The sequence below is a fragment of the Hemiscyllium ocellatum genome, chromosome 31, assembly GCF_020745735.1.
Source record: "Hemiscyllium ocellatum isolate sHemOce1 chromosome 31, sHemOce1.pat.X.cur, whole genome shotgun sequence".
Lineage (NCBI taxonomy): Eukaryota > Metazoa > Chordata > Chondrichthyes > Orectolobiformes > Hemiscylliidae > Hemiscyllium > Hemiscyllium ocellatum.
Genome location: NC_083431.1, coordinates 33,564,734 through 33,591,859, shown reverse-complemented (window position 1 = coordinate 33,591,859; position 27,126 = coordinate 33,564,734). Strand labels below are relative to the sequence as shown.

Sequence of the window (27,126 nt, the reverse complement as noted above, 5' to 3'; positions counted from 1 at the left end):
CAATAAGTTCACAGCTCCACCATTCAATAAGATCACTGCTCCACCATTCAATAACATCACAGCTCCACCATTCAATAACATCACAGCTCCACCATTCAATAAGATCACAGCTCCACCATTCAATAAGATCACAGCTCCATCTTTCAATAACCTCACAACTCCACCATTTAATCAGCTCACAGTTCCACACTGGAATAACATCACAGCTCCACCATTCAATAACATCTCAGCTCCACCATTCAATAGCATCTCAGCTCCACCATTCAATAAGTTCACTGCTCCACCATTCAATAAGATCATAGCTCCAACATTTAATAAGATCACAGCCTCGCTATTCAGTAAACTCACACCTGCACCATTCAATAAAATTTCAGATCCACCATTCATTAAGCTCCAGCTCCACCATTCAATAAGATCACAACTCCGCCATTCAATAACATCACAACTCCGCCATTCAATTAGATCACGACTCCACCATTCAATAAGAACACGGCTCCACTATTCAGTAAGATCAGGGCTCCACCATTCAATAAACTCTGAGCTCCACCATTCAATAAGATCATAGCTCCACCATTCAATAAAATCACAGCTCCCTCTTTCATTAACAGCACAGCTCCACCATTCAATAAGATCATAGATCCCCCATTCAATAACATCACAACTCCGCCATTCAATAAGATCACTGCTCCACCATTCAATAAGGTCATAGCTCCACCATTCAGTAAACTCACACCTGCACCATTCAGTAAAATTTCAGCTCCACCATTCATTAAGCTCCAGCTCCACCATTCGATAAGATCACAGATTCCCCCATTCAATAACATCACAACTCTGCCATTCAATAAGATCACGACTCCACCATTCAATAAGAACACGGCTCCACCATTCAATAAGATCACAGCTCCACCATTCAATAAGATCACAGCTCCGCCATTCAATAAACTCTGAGCTCCACCATTCAATAAGATCACGGCTCCACCATTCAATAATATCATAGCTCCACCATTCAATAAGATCATAGCTCCACCATTCAATAAAATCACAGCTCCACCATTCAATAACATCACAGCTCCACCATTCAATAAGATCACAGCTCCGCCATTCAATAAGATCATAGCTCCACCATTCAATAAGAACACGGCTCCACCATTCAATAAGATCACAGCTCCACCATTCAATAAGATCACGGCTCCACCATTCAATAATATCATAGGTCCACCATTCAATAAAATCACAGCTCCCTCTTTCATTAACAGCACAGCTCCACCATTCAATAAGATCACGGCTCTACCATTCAGTAAGATCACGGCTCCACCATTCGGTAAGATCACGGCTCCACCATTCGGTAAGATCACAGCTCCTCCATTCAATAAGATACAGATTCCCCATTTAATAACATCACAACTCCGCCATTCAATAAGATCACGACTCCACTATTCAATAAGAACACGGCTCCACCATTCAGTAAGATCACAGCTCCACCATTCAATAAACTCTGAGCTCCACCATTCAATAAGATCACGGCTCCACCATTCAATAATATCATAGCTCCACCATTCAATAAGATCATAGCTCCACCATTCAATTAAATCACAGCTCCCTCTTTCATTAACAGCACAGCTCCACCATTCAATAAGATCATAGATCCCCCATTCAATAACATCACAACTCCGCCATTCAATAAGATCACGGCTCCACCATTCAATAAGATCACAGCTCCATCTTTCAATAACCTCACAACTCCACCATTTAATCAGCTCACAGTTCCACACTTGAATAACATCACAGCTACACCATTCAATAACATCACAGCTCCACCATTCAATAACATCACAGCTCCACCATTCAATAAGATCACAGCTACACCATTCAATAAGATCACAGCTCCACCATTCAATAAGATCACAGCTCCATCTTTCAATAACCTCACAACTCCACCATTTAATCTGCTCACAGTTCCACACTTGAATAACATCACAGCTCCACCATTCAATAAGATCACTGCTCCACCATTCAATAAGATCACATCTCCACCATTCAATAAGACCACTGCTCCACCATTCAATAAGATCATAGCTCCACCATTCAATAAGTTCATAGCTCCACCTTTCAATAACCTCACAGCTACACCATTCAATACCATCACAGCTCCACAATTCAATAAGATCACAGTTCCACCATTCAATAACATCACAGCTCCACCATTCAATAACATCACAGCGCCACCATTCAATAAGATCACTACTCCACCATTCAATAAGGTCACAGCTCCACCATTCAATAATATCACTGCTCCACCATTCAATAAAATCATAGCTCCACCATTCAATAAGATCACAGCTCCACCTTTCAATAACCTCACAGCTCCACCATTCAGTAAGATCACAGCTCCACCATTCAGTAAGATCACAGCTCCGCCACTCAATAAGATCACAGCTCCACCATTCAACAAGATCACAGCTTCGCCACCCAATAAGATCGCAGCTCCACCATTCAATAGGATCACAGCTTCACCATTCAATAAGTTCACAGCTCCACCATTCAATAAGATCACTGCTCCACCATTCAATAAGATCACAGCTCCACCATTCAATAACATCACAGCTCCACCATTCAATAAGATCACAGCTCCACCATTCAATAAGATCACAGCTCCATCTTTCAATAACCTCACAACTCCACCATTTAATCAGCTCACAGTTCCACACTGGAATAACATCACAGCTCCACCATTCAATAACATCACAGCTCCACCATTCAATAACATCTCAGCTCCACCATTCAATAGCATCTCAGCTCCACCATTCAATAAGTTCACTGCTCCACCATTCAATAAGATCATAGCTCCAACATTTAATAAGATCACAGCCTCGATATTCAGTAAACTCACACCTGCACCATTCAATAAAATTTCAGATCCACCATTCATTAAGCTCCAGCTCCACCATTCAATAAGATCACAACTCCGCCATTCAATAACATCACAACTCCGCCATTCAATTAGATCACGACTCCACCATTCAATAAGAACACGGCTCCACCATTCAGTAAGATCAGGGCTCCACCATTCAATAAACTCTGAGCTCCACCATTCAATAAGATCACGGCTCCACCATTCAATAATATCATAGCTCCACCATTCAATAAGATCATAGCTCCACCATTCAATAAAATCACAGCTCCCTCTTTCATTAACAGCACAGCTCCACCATTCAATAAGATCATAGATCCCCCATTCAATAACATCACAAATCCGCCATTCAATAAGATCACTGCTCCACCATTCAATAATATCATAGCTCCACCATTCAATAAAATCACAGCTCCCTCTTTCATTAACAGCACAGCTCCACCATTCAATAAGATCATAGATCCCCCATTCAATAACATCACAACTCCGCCATTCAATAAGATCACTGCTCCACCATTCAATAAGATCATAGCTCCACCATTCAGTAAACTCACACCTGCACCATTCAGTAAAATTTCAGCTCCACCATTCATTAAGCTCCAGCTCCACCATTCGATAAGATCACAGATTCCCCCATTCAATAACATCACAACTCTGCCATTCAATAAGATCACGACTCCACCATTCAATAAGAACACGGCTCCACCATTCAATAAGATCACAGCTCCACCATTCAATAAGATCACGGCTCCACCATTCAATAATATCATAGGTCCACCATTCAATAAAATCACAGCTCCCTCTTTCATTAACAGCACAGCTCCACCATTCAGTAAGATCACGGCTCCACCATTCGGTAAGATCACGGCTCCACCATTCAGTAAGATCACAGCTCCTCCATTCAGTTAGATCACAGCTCCACCATTCAATAAGATCACAGATCCCCCATTCAATAACATCACAACTCCGCCATTCAATAAGATCACGGCTCCACCATTCAATAAGATCACAGCTCCGTCTTTCAATAACCTCACAACTCCACCATTTAATTAGCTCACAGTTCCACACTTGAATAACATCACAGCTACACCATTCAATAACATCACAGCTCCTCCATTCAATAACATCACAGCTCCACCATTCAATAAGATCTCAGCTCCACCATTCAATAAGATCACAGCTCCACCATTCAATAAGATCACAGCTCCACCATTCAATAAGATCACAGCTCCATCTTTCAATAACCTCACAACTCCACCATTTAATCTGCTCACAGTTCCACACTTGAATAACATCACAGCTCCACCATTCAATAAGATCACATCTCCACCATTCAATAAGACCACTGCTCCACCATTCAATAAGATCATAGCTCCACCATTCAATAAGATCATAGCTCCACCATTCAATACCATCACAGCTCCACCATTCAATTAGATCACAGCTCCACCATTCAATAACATCACAGCTCCACCATTCAATAACATCACTGCTCCACCATTCAATAAGATCACTACTCCACCATTCAATAAGATCACAGCTCCACCATTCAATAATATCACTGCTCCACCATTCAATAACCTCACAGCTCCACCATTCAGTAAGATCACAGCTCCACCATTCAGTAAGATCACAGCTCCGCCACTCAATAAGATCACAGCTCCACCATTCAACAAGATCACAGCTTCGCCACCCAATAAGATCACAGCTCCACCATTCAATAGGATCACAGCTTCACCATTCAATAAATTCACAGCTCCCTCTTTCATTAACGTCACAGTTCCGCCATTCAATAAGCTCTGAGCCCCAACATTATGTAAGATCACATCTCCACCATTCAATAAGATCACTGCTCACCATTCAATAAGATCATAGCTCCACCATTCAATAACATCACAGCTCCACCATTCAATAAGTTCACAGCTCCACCATTCAATAAGATCACAGCTCCATCTTTCAATAACCTCACAACTCCACCATTTAATCAGCTCAACAGTTCCACACTTGAATAACATCACAGCTCCACCATTCAATAACATCACAGCTTCACAATTCAATAACATCTCAGCTCCACCATTCAATAGCATCTCAGCTCCACCATTCAATAAGTTCACTGCTCCACCATTCAATAAGATCATAGCTCCACCATTCAATAAGATCACAGCTCCGCTATTCAGTAAACTCACACCATTCAATAAAATTTCAGATCCACCATTCATTAAGCTCCAGCTCCACCATTCAATAAGATCACAGATCCCCCATTCAATAACATCACAACTCCGCCATTCAATAAGATCACGACTCCACCATTCAATAAGAACACGGCTCCACCATTCAGTAAGATCAGGGCTCCACCATTCAATAAGATCACAGCTCCACCATTCAATAAACTCTGAGCTCCACCATTCAATAAGATCACGGCTCCACCATTCAATAATATCATAGCTCCACCATTCAATAAGATCATAGCTCCACCATTCAATAAAATCACAGCTCCCTCTTTCATTAACAGCACAGCTCCACCATTCAATAAGATCATAGATCCCCCATTCAATAACATCACAAATCCGCCATTCAATAAGATCACTGCTCCACCATTCAATAATATCATAGCTCCACCATTCAATAAAATCACAGCTCCCTCTTTCATTAACAGCACAGCTCCACCATTCAGTAAGATCACAGCTCTACCATTCAATAAGATCACGGCTCCACCATTCGGTAAGATCACGGCTCCACCATTCAGTAAGATCACAGCTCCTCCATTCAGTTAGATCACAGTTGCACCATTCAATAAGATCACAGCTCCACCATTCAATAAGATCACAGCTCCACCATTCAATAAGATCACAGATCCCCCAATCAATAACATCACAACTCCGCCATTCAATAAGATCACGGCTCCATCTTTCAATAACCTCACAACTCCATCATTTAATCAGCTCACAGTTCCACACTTGAATAACATCACAGCTACACCATTCAATAACATCACAGCTCCACCATTCAATAACATCACAGCTCCACCATTCAATAAGATCACTGCTCCACCATTCAATAAGATCACAGCTCCACCATTCAATAAGATCACAGCTCCACCTTTTAATAACCTCACAGCTTCACCTTTCAAAGACATCTCAGCTCCACCATTCAATAACATCACATCTCCACCATTCAATAAGATCACAGCTCCACCATTCAATAAGATCACAGCTCCACCATTCAATAAGATCACTGCACCACCATTCAGTAAGATCACAGCTCCACCATTCAATAAGATCACAGCTCCACCTTTCAATAACCTCACAACTCCACCATTTAATCACCTCACAGTTCCACACTTGTATAACATCACAGCTACACCATTCAATAACATCTCAGCTCCACCATTCAACAAGATCACTGCTCCACCATTCAATAAGATCACAGCTCCACCTTTCGTTAACCTCACAACTCCGCCATTTAGTCAGCTCATAGTTCCACACTTGAATAACATCACAGCTCCACCATTCAATAACATCTCAGCTCCACCATTCAATAAGATCACAGCTGCACCATTCAATTAGATCACTGCTCCACCATTCAATAAGATCATAGCTCCACCATTCAATAAGATCACAGCTCCACCTTTCAATAACCTCACAACTACACCATTCAATAACATCTCAGCTCGACCATTCAATAAGATCATAGCTCCACCATTCAGTAAGCTCACAGCTCCACCATTCAATAACATCACAGCTCCACCATTCAGTAATATCTCAGCTCCTCCATTCAAGAAACTCATAGCTCCACCATTCAATAACATCACAGCTCCACCATTCAATAAACCCACATCTCCACCATTCAATAAGATCACAGCTGATCTGATTTTTACCTCACCTTTGCTTTACTTCATATTCTATATAATCTTTCATCCCCTTGGTAATCAAGAATCCATCTATCTCTTCCATAAAAAGGTTCTGCGTTCTCTGTCTTGGAGGAAAAAAATTTCAAAGACCCTTTTGAGTCAAAAAAATGCTTCCTCATCTCTGTTTTAAATGGATGCCCCTTTATTTTAAACTATGGCCCCTAGTTCTAGAATCTCTCACAAAAGGAAACATCCTTTTAACATACACTTGGTCAAGTCCCGTCACAATCTTACATGTTTTAACTAAGTCACCTCTGAAACTTGTGGATTTACAGGCCTGACCTGTGCATCCTTTCCTCATGAGGCAGTCTGCATGTTTGAATTGTGCACCTAATAAATCTTCAGATTTCTTTAATATAACAACTTTGCACTTCCAAAATAGAAAAGCACTATTTCACTGTAGATGTGGGGCAGCATGATGGTTCAGTGGTTAGCACTGCAGCCTCTCAGCGCCAGGGACCTGGGTTCAATTCCACCCATGGGTGACTGTTTGTGTGGAGTGTGCATGTTCTTCCTGTGGGTGCTCCGGTTTCCTCCCACAAGCTAAATGAATTGGCTATGCTAAAGTGTCCAGGGATGTGTAGGCTAGGTGGTTTAGCCCTGGGAAATGCAGGGTTAGAGTAGGGGGACTGGGCCTGGGTGGATGGTTGGTGTGGGCTGAATAGCCTGCTTGCACACTGTGGGGGAATCAATGATGTAGGTATATCACTTCACCAGTTACCAATGTTCCTAGAATAAGTAGTTATCTAGCATTTTAAAAAAATTTTTATTCCCCTTCTTTCCTAAATTATATAAACTTCATACTGAAGCAATGTTGATGGTTTATATCTCTTACCTGAACCAGTTGGCATTATACAACTGGCAACATAATGTGCTGACAGATTTCTTTTTCATGTTAGGAGTCCTAATCTGTCCTTCCCTGACTATGACACATTTACTCTTTCCAACAGGGGTCACTTCTGTAACTCTGAGTGTTCCTGAGTCCAACTTTACTAGATCCTCTCTATTGAACAGGGGGAGGGGTGGGGCTACTTCTGTACAGATTAGTCATATTTTAAATGAGGAGTTCAGATTGTTTTTATGATGGTTGTACTTGGAGTAGTGACCCTGTCTGTCTGTCCCTTCAACTGAGGGCTCCATGGAACTGATTGTATTATATCATCTGAAAATTGGAATTCACAGTATTTTGTGTCGAAGTGCTGATTTCGGCATAAATTCACCAAATGGAAGCAGTGATCAATAGTCACGTCAGACGTTTATTATACTGGTAATAACCTACTTCATACTCTCCTTCAGAGTGAGTCCCTCTAGATTAGTATGGAATCAAGATCTCACCTATCATATTTCTAATGGAATATGTTGACAGTTTATTTTCTGCCATTTCAATATCGATTTGTTTTACCTCATTGTGCTAAGTGTTGTTTTGGAAAGTGGCAGCAAATTAAATGAATATTTAATGTTTTTGCATAAAGTAAAAGAAGATAATTAGCTCGTCCCTTAAAAAGTATAAAAAGTAAATATTTTGTGATGTTGAAAAAACATATAAAAACAGAAGAGATGCTGTGACTGAAACATTACCCTCAAGCACTAACTGCATTTACAGAATGTTTTGCTTTGATGCTTTCGGGTATTTCCGTCAAATATCTTTGTGCTCAGGGCTGAATAGTCAGGGCTGAATTCTCCTATCACTGCCTCACCTCAATCCTTAACTCCCATGTGCCATATATACCAAATCAAGAAGGACAATGAATTTTAAATAAAGGCACACAATTGATATCAATTGGAAAGCTACTTTCATCTTGTATGTTATTCACAACTGCAACTGTGAAGAGAATCTACTGAGGAGATGCAAAGAAATCTTGCATTGAGATATCACCTTTCAAACCCTAAGATACTCCATAATAAGCTTTCAAACAATGAAGTACTTTTGAAGAGCAGGCAATGCTGTCATGTTGGAAGAATTGCAGCCAAATTGTACACAGCAGTGGTCCCAGAAGTAGCACTGTCAAAATGACCATTAAAAATCTATCTTTTAGTAATAGGTGTTGAGGGAAAAATGTACCATAGGATCTTGTATGTGCACATGAGAGGATAAACAGGGCCTAGTTGAGAGCATTATTCAAAAAAAAAGCACTTTGGACAGGAGTAAGGGGAATGATGCACAACTGCAAAGATCCCAGGAGCAGTGAGCAAAAGGCTCACTGTTTTACTAAATATTGCAGCTCTGTTTAAATTTGTCCAATCAGTTTTTTCCAAATGGACCAGTGATATTATTATGCTAACTTTTAATTTACTGTTTAATCTCTTTTTTTCAAGCATTATGCAATAGTAGCGATTATATTTCTATATCTCTCTGAAATGTATGAATGCAAGCCTACTGGAAATAAAGTAATTGCTATCAAAATATGTTTATCTCTCCTAAACTGTTGACTGTCTTAGAAGGAATAACAAGGACATCCCTTTACTCTGTTTAATATCTGGGTTAATGAATTGGTTAGCAAATAAAATCTTGGCTTTGATATTGTTAGCATGGTATAAAATATTTAGAGTGTTTTTGTGTCAAGTATGTTTTGAATTATGCGCATACAGGTACCTTTTAGTTAGGTTGTGTGAAATGCCTTTAATCTCTGCCCAAACGGATTTGGCCATCCTCCAAATTCAGGAAATGTAAGGCAAAGGGAATAACAGGCCTCAGATCTTAACCATTTGTCAGAAAGCTAAATTACATTCTTACTTTACAAATTGCAGGCATTGTAAATGTTGAAATCACAGTACATTCTCAATTGGCTGAGATAGCATGCATCAGAGTGATTCTACATCACTGTGTCCAGACGTTGGAAACAAAGAAATATAAAAAGAAATAAATGAAATTTATGGCAGGGAAAGAGGCCATTCAACACATTGTGTCTGTGCCAATCAAAAAGGAGCTATCCAACCTAATCCCACTCCCCAGTTCTTGGTCCATAAATCTCTAACTTTCAGCAATTCATTAATTTTAAAATGCAATGAGAGTTTGTGTTTTGTACTGTTTGAACATAACTTCCCTGCTCTTGCATCATATGATTTGGCTAATAAAGGATGTTTTTTCATCACTCTGTATACCTTTCTTGTCACCTCCAGGGATCTGTGGACTTGCAGTCCACCAAGATCGCTCTGCTCCTTTACAACTTTACCCCATTGCTTCCCTCAATGCATTACTTCACACCTCTCTGGATTGAGTTCCCCTCATCACTTTTCTGCCCACTTGTTCCACAGCCTACAGCCTTCTTCTTCACCATCTGCAATGTGAGACCTTCTCAAATGCTTTGCTTAAAATCCATGTATAATGGGAATGAGAATGAAATTAAATTTGAAATAAGAGAAGGGGTGTCCTTCTTGGTTTCTCAGGGCATTAACTTGCGAATACTTTTGTAATCCTTGCATTTGAAATGATTCCTGTTCTTTCCCATTTGGGTGAGATTGTCTGCTCATTGCAGGAATGTTCCTGGCTACTAGGATTGACTCTTAGCTGGGCTCCCATTTCATAGTTACCTTTCTTTATGTGGGGCTGAAAGAAATTCTTCGATTTCAGAGGGGCTGACAAACCTGAAATTAAACAGAAAATGCCTGAAATACACAACAGATCAGATACTCAGCTTTTAGTGAGAGCACATCATCTTTCAGCTAACTACTTTACAGCTTGGTAGTCTTAATAATGAGTTCAACAATTTCAGATCATGACTGCTCCCATTTTTCCTGGATGGTAAGTGCTGTTAATCATAGAATCCCTACAATGGGGAAACAGGCCATTTGGCCCAACAAGTCTTCCTTCTGAAGAGTAATCCATCCCTATGAGTAATACACCTAATCTACACATCCCTGGATACTATTCACCAAACTTGTACATCTTTGGACTATGGGAGGAAACTCATGCAGATGCGGGGAGGATGTGCAAACTCCACACAGCCAGTTACCCGAGGTGGAATTGAACCCAGGTCCCTGGTGCTGTGAGGCAGCAGTGCTAACCTCTGAGCCACCTTGATGCTGGTTTTGTCATTTGCAGCTCTTCAGGACCATTTTCTGTGGTGTCTTTACCTCTCTGAATACTGTTTCATTTAATGTGTTTAATTGCTGCTGCAAACCAAAGTGAAGTTAATCTTTTACAATGGTAAAGCTCATATGGCTAGAGTAAGCCCGTTGTTTCACAATATACGACCTGTGCAAAGATATTGTTGTGTACCTTTGGAGTAGGTGGGACTTGAACTCAGGCCTCCTGGCCTCAGAGGTAGGGACCCAACAACTGTACCACAAGCAACTACACTACATACAATTGCATCTCTCCAAATCCACACTATCTGCCTTTTTAGTACTCAGCATCATTTTTTTTCTCATTTAGTCACTCCTGCGACCCAGCCTCTTGGTTAATAAATCTTCCTTGCTATTTGTTATTACCATTCCCTTCTTTCCCTGACTTGCACAAAACCTGTTGGAAATTTCATTAATTCTGAATAAACACACACACACACACACACACAAAGTCTCTAACCTCACATCTTTAATACATTGTCTGAGCTGAGATATAATTTTTTTTACAAACCTTAAGTTATCTCAGGCATGTGACTTAAAAGAAGTTCTGGGATTTACATATTAATGATCTGAAACCTGCAACCCATTCTAAAAGGTGAAAGACTTAACTGAAATCTAGGTTTGTTCAATATATCGTTTTAATAGCATGACACTGATCTTTTCCTATAATTTCTGTGTCTTATGATTCTGCCCCACTAGTTACCTGATGAAGGAGCAGCATTCCAAAAGCTAGTATTTCCAAATAAACCTATTGGACTATAACCTAGTGTTGTTTGATTTTTAATTTTGAGAAAGTGAGGACTGCAGATGCTGGAGATCAGAGGCTAAAAGTGTGGCACTGGAAAAGCACAGTCGGTCAGGCAGCATCTGAGGAGCAGGAGAGTCGACGTTTCAAGCATAAGTTCTTCATCAGGAATGTCCTGATGATTTTTAACTTTGTCTATCCTGGTCCAACACTTGCACTTCCACAACATGGTTTCCATTCCAAAGCAGCCAACGTAATTAGCACCATCATTGAGCAGAGGCAGCACTTCAGCAACTCACCAAGGCTCCTTCAACAGCACTTTGTAAGTCCATTTGGAATTATAAGATCAACAGATCAATGCAAACACCACTACCTGCAAGTTCCTGGTGAAATCACACACCATCCTGATTCAGAATTATATGACTGTTCCTTTGCTGTTGCTGGACCTCTTAGCATTGTGGATATTTTGTCAGCCAAGGGTTGTTGCAGATCAAGAAGGCACTCATTATCACCTTCTCCATGGATGAGCAGTAGATGCTGGCCTTGTCAACAATGCCCATTTAAAATAAAAGAAAAAAATACAGAATGCATTTGAAAAGTATTTCATAGACTATGAAGTGAATTGGAATGCCCCAAAGTCATGAACAGAGACACATGCCTTTATTAATTGCAATTCAATGAATGCCTAAAACAGAACCCCAATTATCACTGTTAATTCTGATATCAATCAACTAATTTGGTCACCTAAAAATCTGCATCCAGGCTTTCACCTTGAAATTGGAAGAGGGAATTTACAAAAAAGACTGGATGTGATCATTCATCATCCAAGTATGTTATACAGGGGTGCTAGGCAGATCCACAAAAGGCTCAAAATCTCCTGACAAAATCAGGGAAATAAGACAAAACATCCCCCCCCCCCCCATCACCCCTCACACACATTCAATCAGAGGCTGCTTCCCTCTGTTGCTCGCTCAGCACTGAATGTGGGAGAGAAGCAGCTTGAGTGGGGCACGGTAGCTTAGTGGTTAGCACTGCTGCCTCTCAGGACCTGGGTTTGCTTCCTGTCTGTGTGGAGTTTGCACATTCTCCCCGTGACTGCGTGACTTTCCTCTGGGTGCCCTGGTTTCCTCCCATAACCCTCAGATGTGCTGGTTTGGAGGATTGGTCAAGCTAAATTTGCCACAGTGTAGAAGGATGTGCAGACTAGGTGGATTTGCTGTGGGAAATACAGGGATGGGGTGGGATGTTCTTCAGAGGGTCAGTGTGAAATCGAAGGGCTGAATGGCCTGCTTCCACACCGTAGGTATTCTATGATTCTATTAAAACTAGAGGGCATAGGTGTAAGGTGAGAGGTGAGAGTTATAAAAGAGTCCAGACAGGCAGCTTTTTTTTCACACAGAGAGTTGTGACTATCTGGAGCTGGCTGCCAGAGGTAATGGTGGAGGCAAGTACAATTTTGTCAAGAAGAAACATTTGGACAGGTACATGAATAGAATAGATATGGAGGGATATAGATCAAATGCAAGCAAATAGGACTGGATTAATTGTGAAAACTGGACAGCTTGTTGCCATGCTGCAAACCTTTATGACTCTGTAACTGTAAACACAGTTAAATGGTGAGTGTGGCAGTGAGCAAGGCCGATGAGGTTGAGGCAAGTGGATGAAATCTGGAGCATCCACAAAGGGTCACATTGCCATCTTTATATTTATTTGTTTTCTTATAACCTCATCCTTATCCTATGAAATAGGAAGATCAGATACTGTACTGCACGCCACTTGGCCACAGAGTATTTTCTATCAGTATAATTATGTTTGCAATGTGTTTTTCTTTGGTACCCACTCCCTTTGGAAAAGATTAAAAATAAATTTAAATCCTCTTTAGAAAAGTGTTTTTTTTGCCCGTTTCCTTGTGGCCAAACATTGTTCATCTAAGCTATTTCTCAGAGCCATTGATGTATCTATGTCACAGCATCAAACCCAATATGGGTGAAGAGCTTACCCCAAATACATAAATTATGTATTTGTAAGAAATCCCAGGAGTCAACTCAGACTCATCCAAAGCTCCTTATTTTGCTGTCTTCACATTGTAGAATAGAAAATTTATCAATGTGCTCCTTTTTAATCAAACATTTTATAAAGCGCCATTCTGACTCTTTTCCCTTAATTATACATAATTATAATGCATGCACGAGGGATAAGTTTCTGATGAACAGTGGGGAGATTCGTTCACTGGAAAATCTTGCATTCACATGCAGAAATTTTTAATAAAATTGGATTTGACATGCAGTGTTTGTTTTATTACTAAAGGCTTCCAATTTCCGACTTGGAGTCTGAGCTCATGCTGTTCATCAGCATGCTCATGCTATGATGCTACTTTGTATCCCAGTACAAGTTCAGTGCACTGAATCAGCACGCCTGAAGATAGCACTGACACCACATTGTCAGGCTCAAGAAGAAGCTGTTTTGGTCTGAATGGAGGTTGCAACCCCTTACATTGCTGTCCATGGTGATGCTGTGCATTATCAGGTAGTGGGACTTCAGGAAGGGAAAGCCTCCTATCGAATGGCATTGTTACTTAAGATATAACTTAATTATTGGCCTAGAACTTGCTGGAGCTGAGTATCTCAAGAGGGGTTAAAATAAATGCAGAGGGGTTTTGCTTGCAGGTTTCCATCTTGTGGAGGGGTGAGAGAAAGTAGGATTGTTCTTAGAACAAAGATTGTAAGAAATAGGATGAGTATTAGACCATATGGCTATATAAGATTGCCTCACCTTCAGTATGATTTGGCTGATCTTCTTCCTCAGCTCCTTATTGCTAACTACTCCCTCTGTCCTTTGGTTCCTTAAGGGATTTAATATTTCTCTATTTCAGTCTTAAACATACTCAACAATGGTGTATCCCCAACCCTAAATGACTCAAAGCTAGATTCCCAACCAGAGGGAACAGCCTCTGTGTCTCGCCCGTCAAGCTATTCTTTCAATGAAATGTCTCACGTCACCTGAACTCCAAAGAGCAATGACCAAAATTATTACCCTCTCATCCTAGTGTAAACCTAGAAGATAATGTGATGTATAATAAATTTTTGCTGTATCATCTCCAGTTTTCAACAATTTCTGTTTTTGTTACAGTCTCAATTGTAAATGTCTGATGTTTAACACTCATCATTGTGGCATGCCACTAGTTACAAACAGCCATTCTAAAATGTTCAGATTATTTTCTCCTCTCTGCTTCAAGTTCATCAACCAATCCTGTATTCATGTTAATATATCACACACTGCTCTACATTCCCTTAATTTTGATATTAGCCCGTTGTGGGGCAATTCACTGAATGCCTTTTGAAAATCCAAGTATTCTGCATCTGCTGGTTCTCCATTATCCTGAGCCTGCAATCACATCCTCAGAAGAGTTTAATAAATTTGTCAAACATAAACTTTAATTTGTAGAACCATGTTGACTTTGTTTGATCATAAAATGATTTTCTAAGTACATTGTTAAGACTTCCGCAACATTGGCGGAAGTTAAGGACTATGTGAAAAATTAGGCACATGAATCTCATTATTGAAAGGATCCTTGCATCACTTATAACTAGCCCTAACTTTCTGTGGAGAGTTCTTTTATAACAGCACAAATGCAACATATCTCTGAAGCCGGTGGGAGAGGTTGAAGACTAGTGGCTGCTTTTGTGGTTTTGAAATTAATGGCGTGTTAAAAATGTACTGAATGATTAATGTGGAAAATCTCATTCAGTGGAGGTGATTGCCCAGTGATATCACTGGACAGTAAATCCAGGTAATGTGGAATTTGAATTAAAAAAGATCAAGGATTAAGTTCTAATGATGATTGTGAGTCCAGTGTCAATTGTCAGGAAAAACCTACTTGGTTCACTAATGTCTCTTAGGGAGGCAAACTGCCATCCTTACCTGGTGTGGCCTACATGCAACTCCATGGCCCACAGCAATGTGGTTGACTCACAACTGCTTTCTGGGCAGTTAGGGATGGGCAATAAATGCTGGCCTTACCAGCGACCCCCTGATCCCATGAATAATAATAAAAGAATTTAACAATTTTTGGTGATTCATAACTTGCAAATTATATCATCCTCACTTCAATTTGCTCAGGCCGTTACACAAAGTCGTATGCCATAGTAATCCTGAAAGAGTTAATGTCGGAGGCTGATGTGTCATCATCATCTCCCAATAGTTTGTTAATATGGCTAACTAGCTAATGTGACCCTTTCCTATTGCTAGCATGCAACAAAATATATTTTGTTAAGCAAGTACCTCTTCTCATTAAAAGTCACTAGTGGTACATCCTGTATTACAGAAAACCAATTATATCCTTAGAACTGACATCGATAGGAAAACTAGTGACAGCCCTCTAATACAATCATTAGCTGTTCACAGTTGGTCTAAGAACACATATGACACATTGGTGCCCATATTTAACTTGCCATTATTTTCTCACCAACCTCTGAGCCATTGTGTTTATTTTGACAAATATGATGTATATACAGTGTGATATCGTGAAACTTTTAACTGCAACCAACTGATTTACTAACACAGAAACAGAATTTTCCTAATGGCTTCTACTCAATATTAGTATTCAGTGTAACCCTAATGTGCCTAACATTATTGAGAATTAAGATTTAATATTGATCACACTAGTTGCTAAGTATGTAAGTCCATCTCTCAGCAATTCTTTTACCTTGAAATATTCTGCTTTTAGCTTATTGCCTATAAAATTAGACATTGTATTTATCATACTTTCATCAAGGTCACTAAAAGGCCATAGGACCATTTCCAAGGGACTAAACTGCTCACTACTTCTAATTAGTAACATATCAATGTCTGCCTTCTGTTCTTATAATCAAGCCAGCTAATTATCCAATTTACAATCTTGGATCTTGAAAGCTTTTACTGTGGTCATATGTTTCCTGCGAAAGCCTTTGTCAAGGGCTTTCTGAAGGTGAAAATATATTTTACTGATCTATAAATCTGTTGTTTTGTTAAAATTTCCAGTATGCAAGTATTTATTTGACTAAGCCTGTATTACATGCATTTCCTGGAATATATAAGTCATTATTCTCATCGAGTACTGTTGAATTTTCTTTTTAATGGACTCCAGTATTTTTCACACCACAGGTGTCAAATAAAATTCTCCTACATTTCCTGTTCTTTAGGATATTTAATTTTCAATCTCCTATTCTGTCCTGTGACTGAGCACTATTTCTATCAAAGTATGTGGAGATCTGTCACTTGCTGCCAAGCCTTTAATAATATGCCTCGAAAACACACGCTTTGAGAAACTTGAGAGCAGTCCAGGTGAGAATTCTCTTGCCAAGGGAAAGTGGCACCCTGCTCTTCGTACTGCCCATGTCTGTACGCCTGAGATTGACCATTCGAACTGTGGTAAATCACAGGCATTTTTCCATCCTAAGTTAATTCATGGCTTAATATTTTGTCTGAGTTAAAGCTCATGCATTTGAAACATTTTTGCAGGGTGGTAATTTTGCATGCTATTTATAATTTATAGTGTAATATTATAGCATAATGTAAGTTTTATCAATGTAATATTAATTTATTCAGTATTTACAATTTATTCAGTAATTTATCCTGTAATCAAAGATGGCGCTGGAATGTGGCGACATTATCCACTTTTCACTGCACCTAGGTATAAGTGATAATATGAAATAAATCTAAGTCAACAATATAAATCGAAGTGTGTTAAAATTAGCAATCAAGTGTCATCTGTCTGGTCTTGCTTCTGCATAAGACTTGTGCAGTATGTAAGCTTGAAAGTGTCTTCAGATCCTTTCAGGCATATTTTCCTCCTTTCACTACAGTTTACGAACGAGAGAGGGGAATTGCAAATACTTGTACCGGATTTTCCACGAATACTAATGAAGCAAAAGAAAGAAAGCTTGCATTTCAGCAACATTCTCGTGAGCAATGAAGTCTTTTTGAAATGCAGTAACTGTGCTATAATAAATGCAACAACCAATTTGCATTCTGCAAGGACCTACAGGTAACAGATGAGACTTACATTGACATAGTGCCTTATAGCTAATGCATTATTTTCAATGTGTGGTCAGTTGCAATGGAGGAGATGAAGCAGCCACTTTATACCAGCAGGTCGAGGGCAACTAAGCTAGTCTTGTTCTCCTAATGGTTCCTTCAGCCCTGCATATATGTTTCTGTCTTTGATAATTATCCAATTCTCTTTTTAAAGCCACATTGAATCTGCCTCTACTATACTCTCAGACAGTGCCTTTCAGATCTTTGCTGCATAAAAACAGTTTCTCCTCGAGCTGCCTTGATTCTTTTGTCATTTACTATAAATTGGTGCCCTTTAGTTCTCTCCTTGACCACTCTGTGCAGGTCCCACCTAATTTGAACACCTCTGTCAATCCATTTCTTAGCCTTCTCACAGGAGAACGGGCAGTTTCTTCAATCTGTTCACATAGCTGAAATCTCTTGTCTTGAAATGATACTTATTTAAGTTCTCTTTTATGCCTTCAGTTCCTTTCTAAGGTTTTGTGCTCAGATTTGTAAACAATCGTGAGGTGAGAGACAGAGCAGTGTTTTATAAAGGTCCGCCTCAAAGTTGTACTTGATGCTTCATTTTATAAATGCCATAGAGCTCTGTCTGAATCTACCTTGCCACCTGAAACTATTTTGAACATATATAGCTTCAGCTACCTCTGATCTTGTACTCCTTTTAGAATTATATATTTTATCTTCTACTGCTCACCTCATTCTTTTTACCAAAATGTTTCACTTCTGTTTTGTACTGAATTTTATCTATTTCATGTATGAGTCAATTCTTCAAGATCTCCATATCCTTTTGAAATGTTATCATCATCCTCTTCACAGTGCTCAATAGTTCCACATTTTGTGACAGCTTTGAAATTTTGAAATTGTGTTCTGCATATCCAAGCCTCATCCATTAATCAGTGTAAAGAAAAGTGTTGACCTGGAACCAATTCCTGGGATCCCCAAGATAAACTTCTCTCCAGTCTGAGAAACAGCCATTTAGTACAACTGTCTGTTCCCTTTCACTTGGCCAACTTCACAGCCAGACTGTGACTGTCCCCTTTATTGTTTGATTGCTGACAATCTGTTGTGCTTGTCTGAATCAAAAAGCTTTGAGTAGTCCATGGACACCACATCAACCGTACTACCCTAATCAACTCTTGTTATTACCTCATCACAAAGCTCAAGCAAGGTAGTTAAATATAATTTACTTATAAGAAATCTATGCTGGATTTCCTTAATCAATCTGCATTTGCCCAAGTCACTATTAATTTTGTCCCAGAAAATAATTTCTAATAGCTTTCTCACCAAGGTCAAACTGACTGGTTTGTAGTTTCTGAGTTTAATCTTGTGTCCTTTTTCCTCCATACTCTGAAATGCATCTGGTTTAATCTGATCTGACTAATACATCTACTTTTTCATTTTCTTTTAGTTTATCTGTTCTTCTTGACAAAGAAAGAGGTACATGTGTATTCAGTACCTTTGCCATGTGCCTTGTCTCAATCTGTAAATCACTATTTTGGTGACTATTTGGCCTCCTTTTACTATTTAGGTATCTGTAGAAGACTTTTAAATTCCCTTTTGTGTTAACTGCCAGTCTCTTCTCAAGTTCTCTTTTTGTTTCTCCAATTACCATTTTTTCCCCTGTTCTGAATTTTTGGTAGTAAGCAAGATTATCAATGGTATTATTAACCTGGTTGTGATATTTGCAAGATAATCCGTCTGATATTCTCCAGCACTTACTGATTTTATTGCTGTTGCATGAAGTCAAATTGTTTTTCAGGGCAGCACGAGAACACTCTGCTTTTACATGGTGTGCCAAGCCATTATTTATGGTGTTTGGAATGGTTGGTATCTAAATTTAGTATCTCATTTGAAAGCAGGCTCCTCCCGCAATGTACCATTCCCTTGAAAATACACTTAAGTGTCAATCTGGAAGAAGTGCTCAAGTTTCAAATTGAGATTTGATCATTCAAATCCTTCTAACTTACAGCTGAGAAGACTGTCGGTGAATCAAGCTGACACATAAATTGGAGAAATAGATGCTTTTATAAACTGCCCTGGAGCAAAACAGTGCAGAGAGATATCATCAATAAATGTGAAGAAAATATTTTTTATTAAAAAAGAGAATATGAACTGGGTTTTGAGAAAATGGTTGCTGACTGACTGATGTATTTTGTAGCACATAAGGTGTCAGATTTCTTCCTGCAGTTTTAATCTCCTCTATATTTATGTTAAAAGTACAAAATATGTTACATTGTAAAATATGTTCTAATGCAACAACCAATTGCAATACCAAACCACAAAAGGAGAAAATTAAGAATTACAATGAAAAGCTATCAAAAGTGTAGGTTTTAAGGAGCATCTTAATAGAGAGACATAGACACACCGTCAGAAAGATTTTGGTAAGAAAGTTCAGAGCTTTGAGCTGAGATAGCTGAAGGCTTGTCTGCCAATGGTTAAATGATTAAAATCATTCTTAGCAGGAGGAGGTTACAAACCTGAGGAGAAATGAAGAAATGGAAGATTTTCCAAATATGGGCAAGAATTTCAGAACTGGGATGAGGCCAATACAGTTGCCAATGTAAATTAGCAAGTTCAGGGGGAATAGGTGAATGGAACTTGGACAAAACTTAGGATTTGCCAGCAAAGGTTTGGATGAACTAAACTTTTGTGCAGGTGGAAGACAGGAAGCCAGCCAGGAAATCATTGGAATAGCCCACTCTGTAGAACTAATGAGGACATCAACGAGGGTGTGAACAAGACCTGAGCTGATACAGAGAAAGAATCTAGCATTGTTACAGAGGTGGAAGGGGCAGTCTTGGTAATCATACAGATATTGTAGTCTGAAGTTTATCTCAGATAACCAAGGTTATGAGCAGTCTGATCCAGACTCAGATCTTTGCCAAAGAGAAGGTTGAAATTGGTGATAAGGGAGCAAGGCCAACACAGTAATGGGGACTGAAGACAATATCTTCAGTCTTTGCAATATTTAGTTGGAAGGAATCTTTCTATAGGAATGGTATTCTCCTAGGTGAATACATGTTTTATTATCTTTTTCTATGATTAACCATAATTTTAATCAGCAAATCACAGAGTTAAGTTGTATGGATCAGCTTTGTATCTGTTTACCATTCATAAAGCATTCAGAAGCTACTGACCCACATCTCCAAACTGTGGAAGTAATCTATGTGATTCAGAATGACCTTGTCAAGAAATATTAATTATGTGTGGAATTCAGACAGAAATTCTAATTTACTTGAACTCCATCTCCCATTAAAATACATAAAGATTTTGTCATTCTGGACTCAGCTTGATTCTTATTTTTCCATCAGTTTGATATGCAGAGGATTACACTGGAAGAACTGAAGCACATATTATTTCATGCATTTCGGGACCATTTGACAATGAAAGATATTGAGAACATCATCATTACTGAGGAGGAAAGTCTGAATGAAAGTTCAAGTAACTGTCATACTGAATTTGAAGGTAAGCCTCTTATATGTGCTGAACAGAGGTTGAGTTCATTATTACTTTTAAGTTCACTCAGTCAGTCTGAGCTGAAGAAGAGAATGGAATAGATTAAGGACAGCACAAATTTTATTGAAGAGAATTGGTTTAACTTTTGATGTTATTTAATTATCATGCAAAGTCACAATTATTTTTCAGCGCAGCTAACGGCTTTCCATGTTTTTAATTCAATACTGCAAAAAGTCTGCATTGTTCCCCATATTTCAATCAAATGCAATAGATTTCTTTCCTCTCCTCCCCATTCTGTTAAAATTAAAGTTGAAGCCAGTATGGGTATCAGTGGTTCCGTGGAGCCTCACCCTCTTGTTACTCTTTTAGGTATGAGTTTGAGAAGGCAGAGCTGAACCTGAAACAAAAACAGAAATGGTGGGAGTAACCAGTAGTTATAGTGAGAGTGTCACAGAATCATACAGCATGGAAACAGACCGTTTTGTCCAATTCGTCCATGCTGACCATGCTGACCAAACTAAACCAGTCCCACTTGCCTGTATTTGGCCCATATCCCACCAAACCTTTTCTATTCAAGTACTTATACAAATGTCTTTTAAATGCTGTAACTGTACCTGAATCCACCACTTCCTCTGGCAGTTCATTCTACACATGAACCCACTCTCTGTGTTGCCCCTCGTCCTTTTTAAAGCTTTCTCCGCTTACCTTAAAAATATGCTCCCAAGTTTTGAACTCCCCCATCCGAGGGACAACACCCTTGCAATTCACTTTATGCATGCCCTTCATGATTTGATAAACTTCTATAAATTCACTCCTCAACATCCTAAGTTCCAGTGAAAAAGTCTCAGCCTATTTTTATAACTCAACCCTTCCATTCCCAGAAACATCCTGGTAAATCTTTTCTGAACCCTCTCCAATTTAATATCCTTCCTATAGCAGAGTTACCAGAACTGCACCCAGTACTCCACAGGAGGCCACCCCAACATCCTGTACAACCTCAACATGACTTCAGGCAACACCGGTTCAAGGTGTTCAAAACTGAAGGAAGGTCGAAATGTAATATGCTTTGAGGGCGGCACGGTGGCACAGTGGTTAGGGCGGCACGGTGGCACAGTAGTTAGGGCGGCATGGTGGCACAGTGGTTAGCACTGCTGCCTCACAGCGCCGGAGACCCGGGTTCAATTCTCGACTCAGGCGACTGACTGTGTGGAGTTTGCACGTTCTCCCCGTGTCAGCGTGGGTTTCCTCCGGGTGCTCCGGTTTCCTCCCACAGTCCAAAGATGTGCGGGTCAGGTGAATTGACCATGCTAAATTGCCCATAGTGTTAGGTAAGGGGTAAATGTAGGGGTATGGGTGGGTTTCGCTTCGGCGGGTCGGTGTGGACTTGTTGGGCCGAAGGGCCTGTTTCCACACTGTAAATCTAATCTAATCTAAGGGGAAACAATGAATGAAAGGAGAGTTTGAGAGAGGTTGGTGGTCTAGAGAGATAAACGTTTTAGAATGATAATGATTATAGTGAGGAATCAAAAAATTGTTGTATCCAAAAGCAAAAGCTTGAAGAACAAGATTAAAACCAGCATGTGGAAAAGAAAACAAAAGGAAGTGGTGGGACAGAATTTATGGTCTGAAACTATTGAACTCATTGTTATATCCATTGATATGATGCAAAGTTCCTAATTGCAAGGCCCTGCAGTGGACATCACTGGGTCATTGCAGCAGGTTAAGGATAGAGATGTCAAGATTTGAGTAAGGTGGAAAATTAAAATGGCAGGTAATTGGGAGCTCAGGATCATATTCCTGAAGAAGGGCTTATGCCTGAAACGTCGAATCTCCTGTTCCTTGGATGCTGCCTGACCTGCTGCGCTTTTCCAGCAACACATTTTCAGCTCAGGATCATGCCAGGGATCTGTGAGAGGTGTTCTACAAATTAGTTACCTAGTCTGTGTGGTCTCTTCGGTGTAGAAGACATCAGACATGAGCACAAATTCAGTACATGACAGTGAAATGAGCCCATGCTCATTACTACTTCAATTGGAAGGGGTAATTGGGACCTTGGACGGTGAGGAGAGGGCAGAGGGCAAAAGGCAGTTGTTACATGGGAATGGGCAAAGAGGTTGAGGGGTGGACTATAGAGGAACTGATGGGGAAGATATCTTTGACATTGTTAGAAGATGATATATTCAATGTGTAGGCTAGAGAAGGTGAGGATAAAATAGCCTTTGTTAGTTCTGGGAGGCAGTGGAAGGGATGTGAGCAGAAGTTCAGGAATTGGGTTGAAAATGGTTGAAGACCTGTCAACTGGGATGTGAACCTAGGAGGTAAAGTTGGTAAGTTTATAGATGACACCAAAATTGGATGTGTAGAGGACATCGAAGAAGGTACAACAGAATCTTGATCTGATGGACTAATGGGCCAAGGGATGGCAGATGGAGTTTAATTTAGATAAATGTGAGGTGCTGCATTTTGGAAAGGTAAATCAGGGCAGGACTTATACATTTAGTGGTAAAGTCCTGGGGAATGCTGCTGAACAAAGAGATTTTGAAGCGCAGGTTCATAGTTCCTTGAAAGTGGAGTCACAAGTAGATAGGATTAGATTCTCTACAGTGTGGAAACAGGCCCTTTGGTCCAACAAGTCCACACCAACCCTCCGAAGAGCAACCCACCCAGCCCCATTCCCCTACACCTAATCCCACGGGCAACTTAACATGGCCAATTCACCTAACCTGCACATCTTTGGATTGTTGGAGGAAACCCACACAGACACGGGGAGAATGCGCAAACTCCGCATAGACAGTTGCCCGAGGCAGGAATTGAACCCAGGTCCCTACCACTGTGAGGCAGCAGTGCTAACCACTGAGCCACCGTGCTGCCCTTAAAGTGAAGAAGGTATTTTTTATGCATTTCTTTATTGGTCAGAGCATTGAGTATAGGAGTTGGGAGGTCATGTTGTGGCTGTACAGGAAATTGGTTAGGCCACTTTTCGAATATTGCGTGCAATTCTAGTCTTACTCCTATCAGAAGGATCTTGTGAAACTTCAAAGGGTTCAGAAAAATTTAACAGGGATGTTACCAGGAGTTTGGAGGATTTGAGCTATAGGGAGAGGCTGAATAAGGTGGAACTGTTTTCCCTAGAGCGTTGGCAGCTGAGAGGTGACATTATAGAGATTTTTAAAATCATGAAGGGCATGGATAGGGTAAATAGACAAAGTTTTTTCCCTGGGTTGGGGGAGTCCAGAACTAGAGGGCATAGGTTTAGGGTGTGATGGGAAAGATTTAAAAGGGGTCTTAGGGGCAACTGTTTCATGCAGAGGGTGGTGCGTGTATGGAATGAGCTGCCAAAGGAAGAGGTTGTACAATTGCAAAATTTAAAGGCATCTGAATGGGTTCCTGAATAGGAAAGGTTTAGAGGGATATGGCCAAATGATGGCAAATGGGACTAGTTTAATTTAGGATATCTGGTCAGCATGGGCGAGTTGGACCGAAGGGCCTGTTTCCATGCTGTACAGCTCTCTACCTCTATGACTTCAATGAATTTTGTGATAGCATACACGGCTGCTAATGAGCGTTGGTGTGGAGGGAGTGGATGCTTGTGGGTGTTGTGCCAATCAAGTGAGCTGCTTTGGCCTGGATGGTCAAGCTTGTTGAGTATTGTCGGGGGTTTTGGGAATTCCTTGGTTACTTTAATCATTTGCACAATGTGGGTGTTATTGCCCTTGAGAAGGTGGTGGTGAGCTGCCTTCTTGGACCGCTGCAGGCCACATGCTGTCAGTTGTCTCCCTCTTAAGGAGGGAGTTCCAAGATTTTGATCCAGTGACTGTGAAGGGAAGGTGATAAATTTCCAAATCAGGATGGTAAGTGGCTTGCAGAGGAATTTGCAGGTGGTGGTGTTTGCAAGTGTCTTCTGCCTTGTCCTTCTAGATGTAAGTGGTTGTCGATTTGGAACCTTCTGTCCAAGGATTTTTAGTGAATCTTTGCAGCGCATCTTGTAATAGTATACACGGCTAGTAATGAGCATTGGTGGTGGAGGGAGTGCATGATTGTGGATGTGGTACCAATCAAGTGAGTTGCTATGTCCTGGCTGGTCAAGCTGGTCAGGTATTGTTGGAGCTGCACCCATGCAGGTAAGTGGAATATTCCATCATATTCCTGATATGTGCTTTGTAGATGATAGACAAGCTTTGGGAAGTCCGGAGGTGAGTTCAGGAAAGAGACGCTGGTCTGGAAAGCTCCATCATCAGTATAGGTATGACTGAGATGAGCAGTTTTAGAGAATGGAATGGAATCCTTGCAGAAAGCAATGTGTGAGGAAGTTTAGGTGAGATACCTGCAAGAGTCAGTGGGTTCCTAATGAATATTAGCTGATTGCCTGTCCTCAGAAATGGGGACAGAGAAATTGAGAATACAAAATAATTGGGAATGGATCAGTTGAGGGTGGAAGTGGGGCAGCAATTAGAAGAAAATTTGAAGAAGATTTTAAGTTCTTAGTTAGACAGCAAATTGTACTGATATAGTCATAAAAATACCAGAAAAAGAGTAGAGTGACTGGAACAAGACATTTTCTTTATCTCCTTGTATCACCTTGGGATAGCATGATGGTTCAGTGGGTAGCACTGCTGCCTCACAGTGTCAGGGACTCGGGTTCAATTCCACTCTCGAGTGACTGTGTGGAGTTTGCATATTCTCCCTGTGTCTGCATGTATTTCCTCCGGGTGTTCCGGTTTCCACCTGCAGTACAAAGATGGTAAGGTTGACTGGCCAGCTAAATTGCAACATAGTGTCTGGGGATGTGCAGGCTAGGTGGGAAATGCAGGGTTATGGGGTCAGATAGGACTAGGTGGGATGCTTTTTGGAGGGTTCAGTGTGAACTTGATGGGCTGAATGACCTGCTTCCACACTATAGGGATTCTATGATCCTTCAAGAAAGTGTAGCTATAAAGTGAGTTAAAGGAGAAATGGTTCATTGTGAGAACAAGATTAGCCAGCCAAAGAAGAGTAGTGATGAATGAGGAATGGTTGAGCTTCCATTCAAAGGAGAAATGGAAAGCCCTTGTACTGTCCTAGTAGGGAGTGAGACGCACAGGGTTTAGCAGTGAAGAGGAGCTGTTGGGGCTGGAAGCCGGAAATTGTTGAAATGATCCAGACCATCTGGAGAGTCACTGATGAAGATGTGAGGAGACTGGAGAAGGAGAGAAAATAAAATCAAGGTAGGAGGAAGTATATGCAGTGAAGCTGCAATGATATTCTCCCAGACTAGACTCGTTTGTGGATTTTGCAAAGGAAGTTGAAGCTACTTGCTCAGAGTTTTAGACTATGAGGTGGAAAGCTGAGGGGGGAAGACTTCTAGAAGCAATGAGATCAGTGACAATCTAGAAGCATTGGCTTGATGTTCAGTGGTATCATGCCAGACAACAACAGCAACACCCTTTTAAGCAGGTTTGATAACAATGGCAGGGTTATATCTGAGAGAACATAGTATGGTGAGTTCAGAGTGAGTGAAAGGAGCTAAGTAGTTGAGACACACAATGTCACACCAATAGTTCTCGGTAAAAAGATCAAGAACAGGTAAGTGACCCAGGAAGGAATCCAGGTGTATGGAGAGTGTTGAAGATGGATGAATGGATTCATTATGGACAGAGAAAGTGGGAGAAGGACTGATGGTGAAAGGAGACAGCATTGAGGTTTAAGCAACAGAAGTGAAGCTCAGATTTGTGCCATGCTTGAAATTCACTGAGGTAATTAGCGTAAGGGGGTAAAACTGAATCCTTGGCTAAGGAAAGATTGTTCAGCATCAGAGATGCAAATGTCAGAGGGCACTGTGAAGACAGGTTGAAGAGGGAATAAACAAAGAAATGGGGTCAGAGAGAAATGAAGGGAAAGAGAGTTGAGAAGGATGTTTTGTTGTTGGACCTTGCTCTCCTTAACTGTTGAAAAAAAGATAAAAGCTTTATTGTTAACATGTCAGATAAGATGATGGATTGAATG

General features: G+C 40.4%; 1 protein-coding gene across 1 annotated transcript in view; it reads left to right on the top strand.

Annotated features, from left to right (window-relative positions):
• Window positions 1-27,126, top strand: part of LOC132830456 (calcium-binding protein 8) — a 360,349-nt gene that overhangs the window by 325,702 nt on the left and 7,521 nt on the right. Inside the window, exon 5 of the mRNA XM_060848180.1 lies at window positions 21,000-21,153. Within this exon, the coding sequence (XP_060704163.1) occupies window positions 21,000-21,153 (154 nt within the window). The remainder of the gene's footprint in view (window positions 1-20,999; window positions 21,154-27,126) is intronic.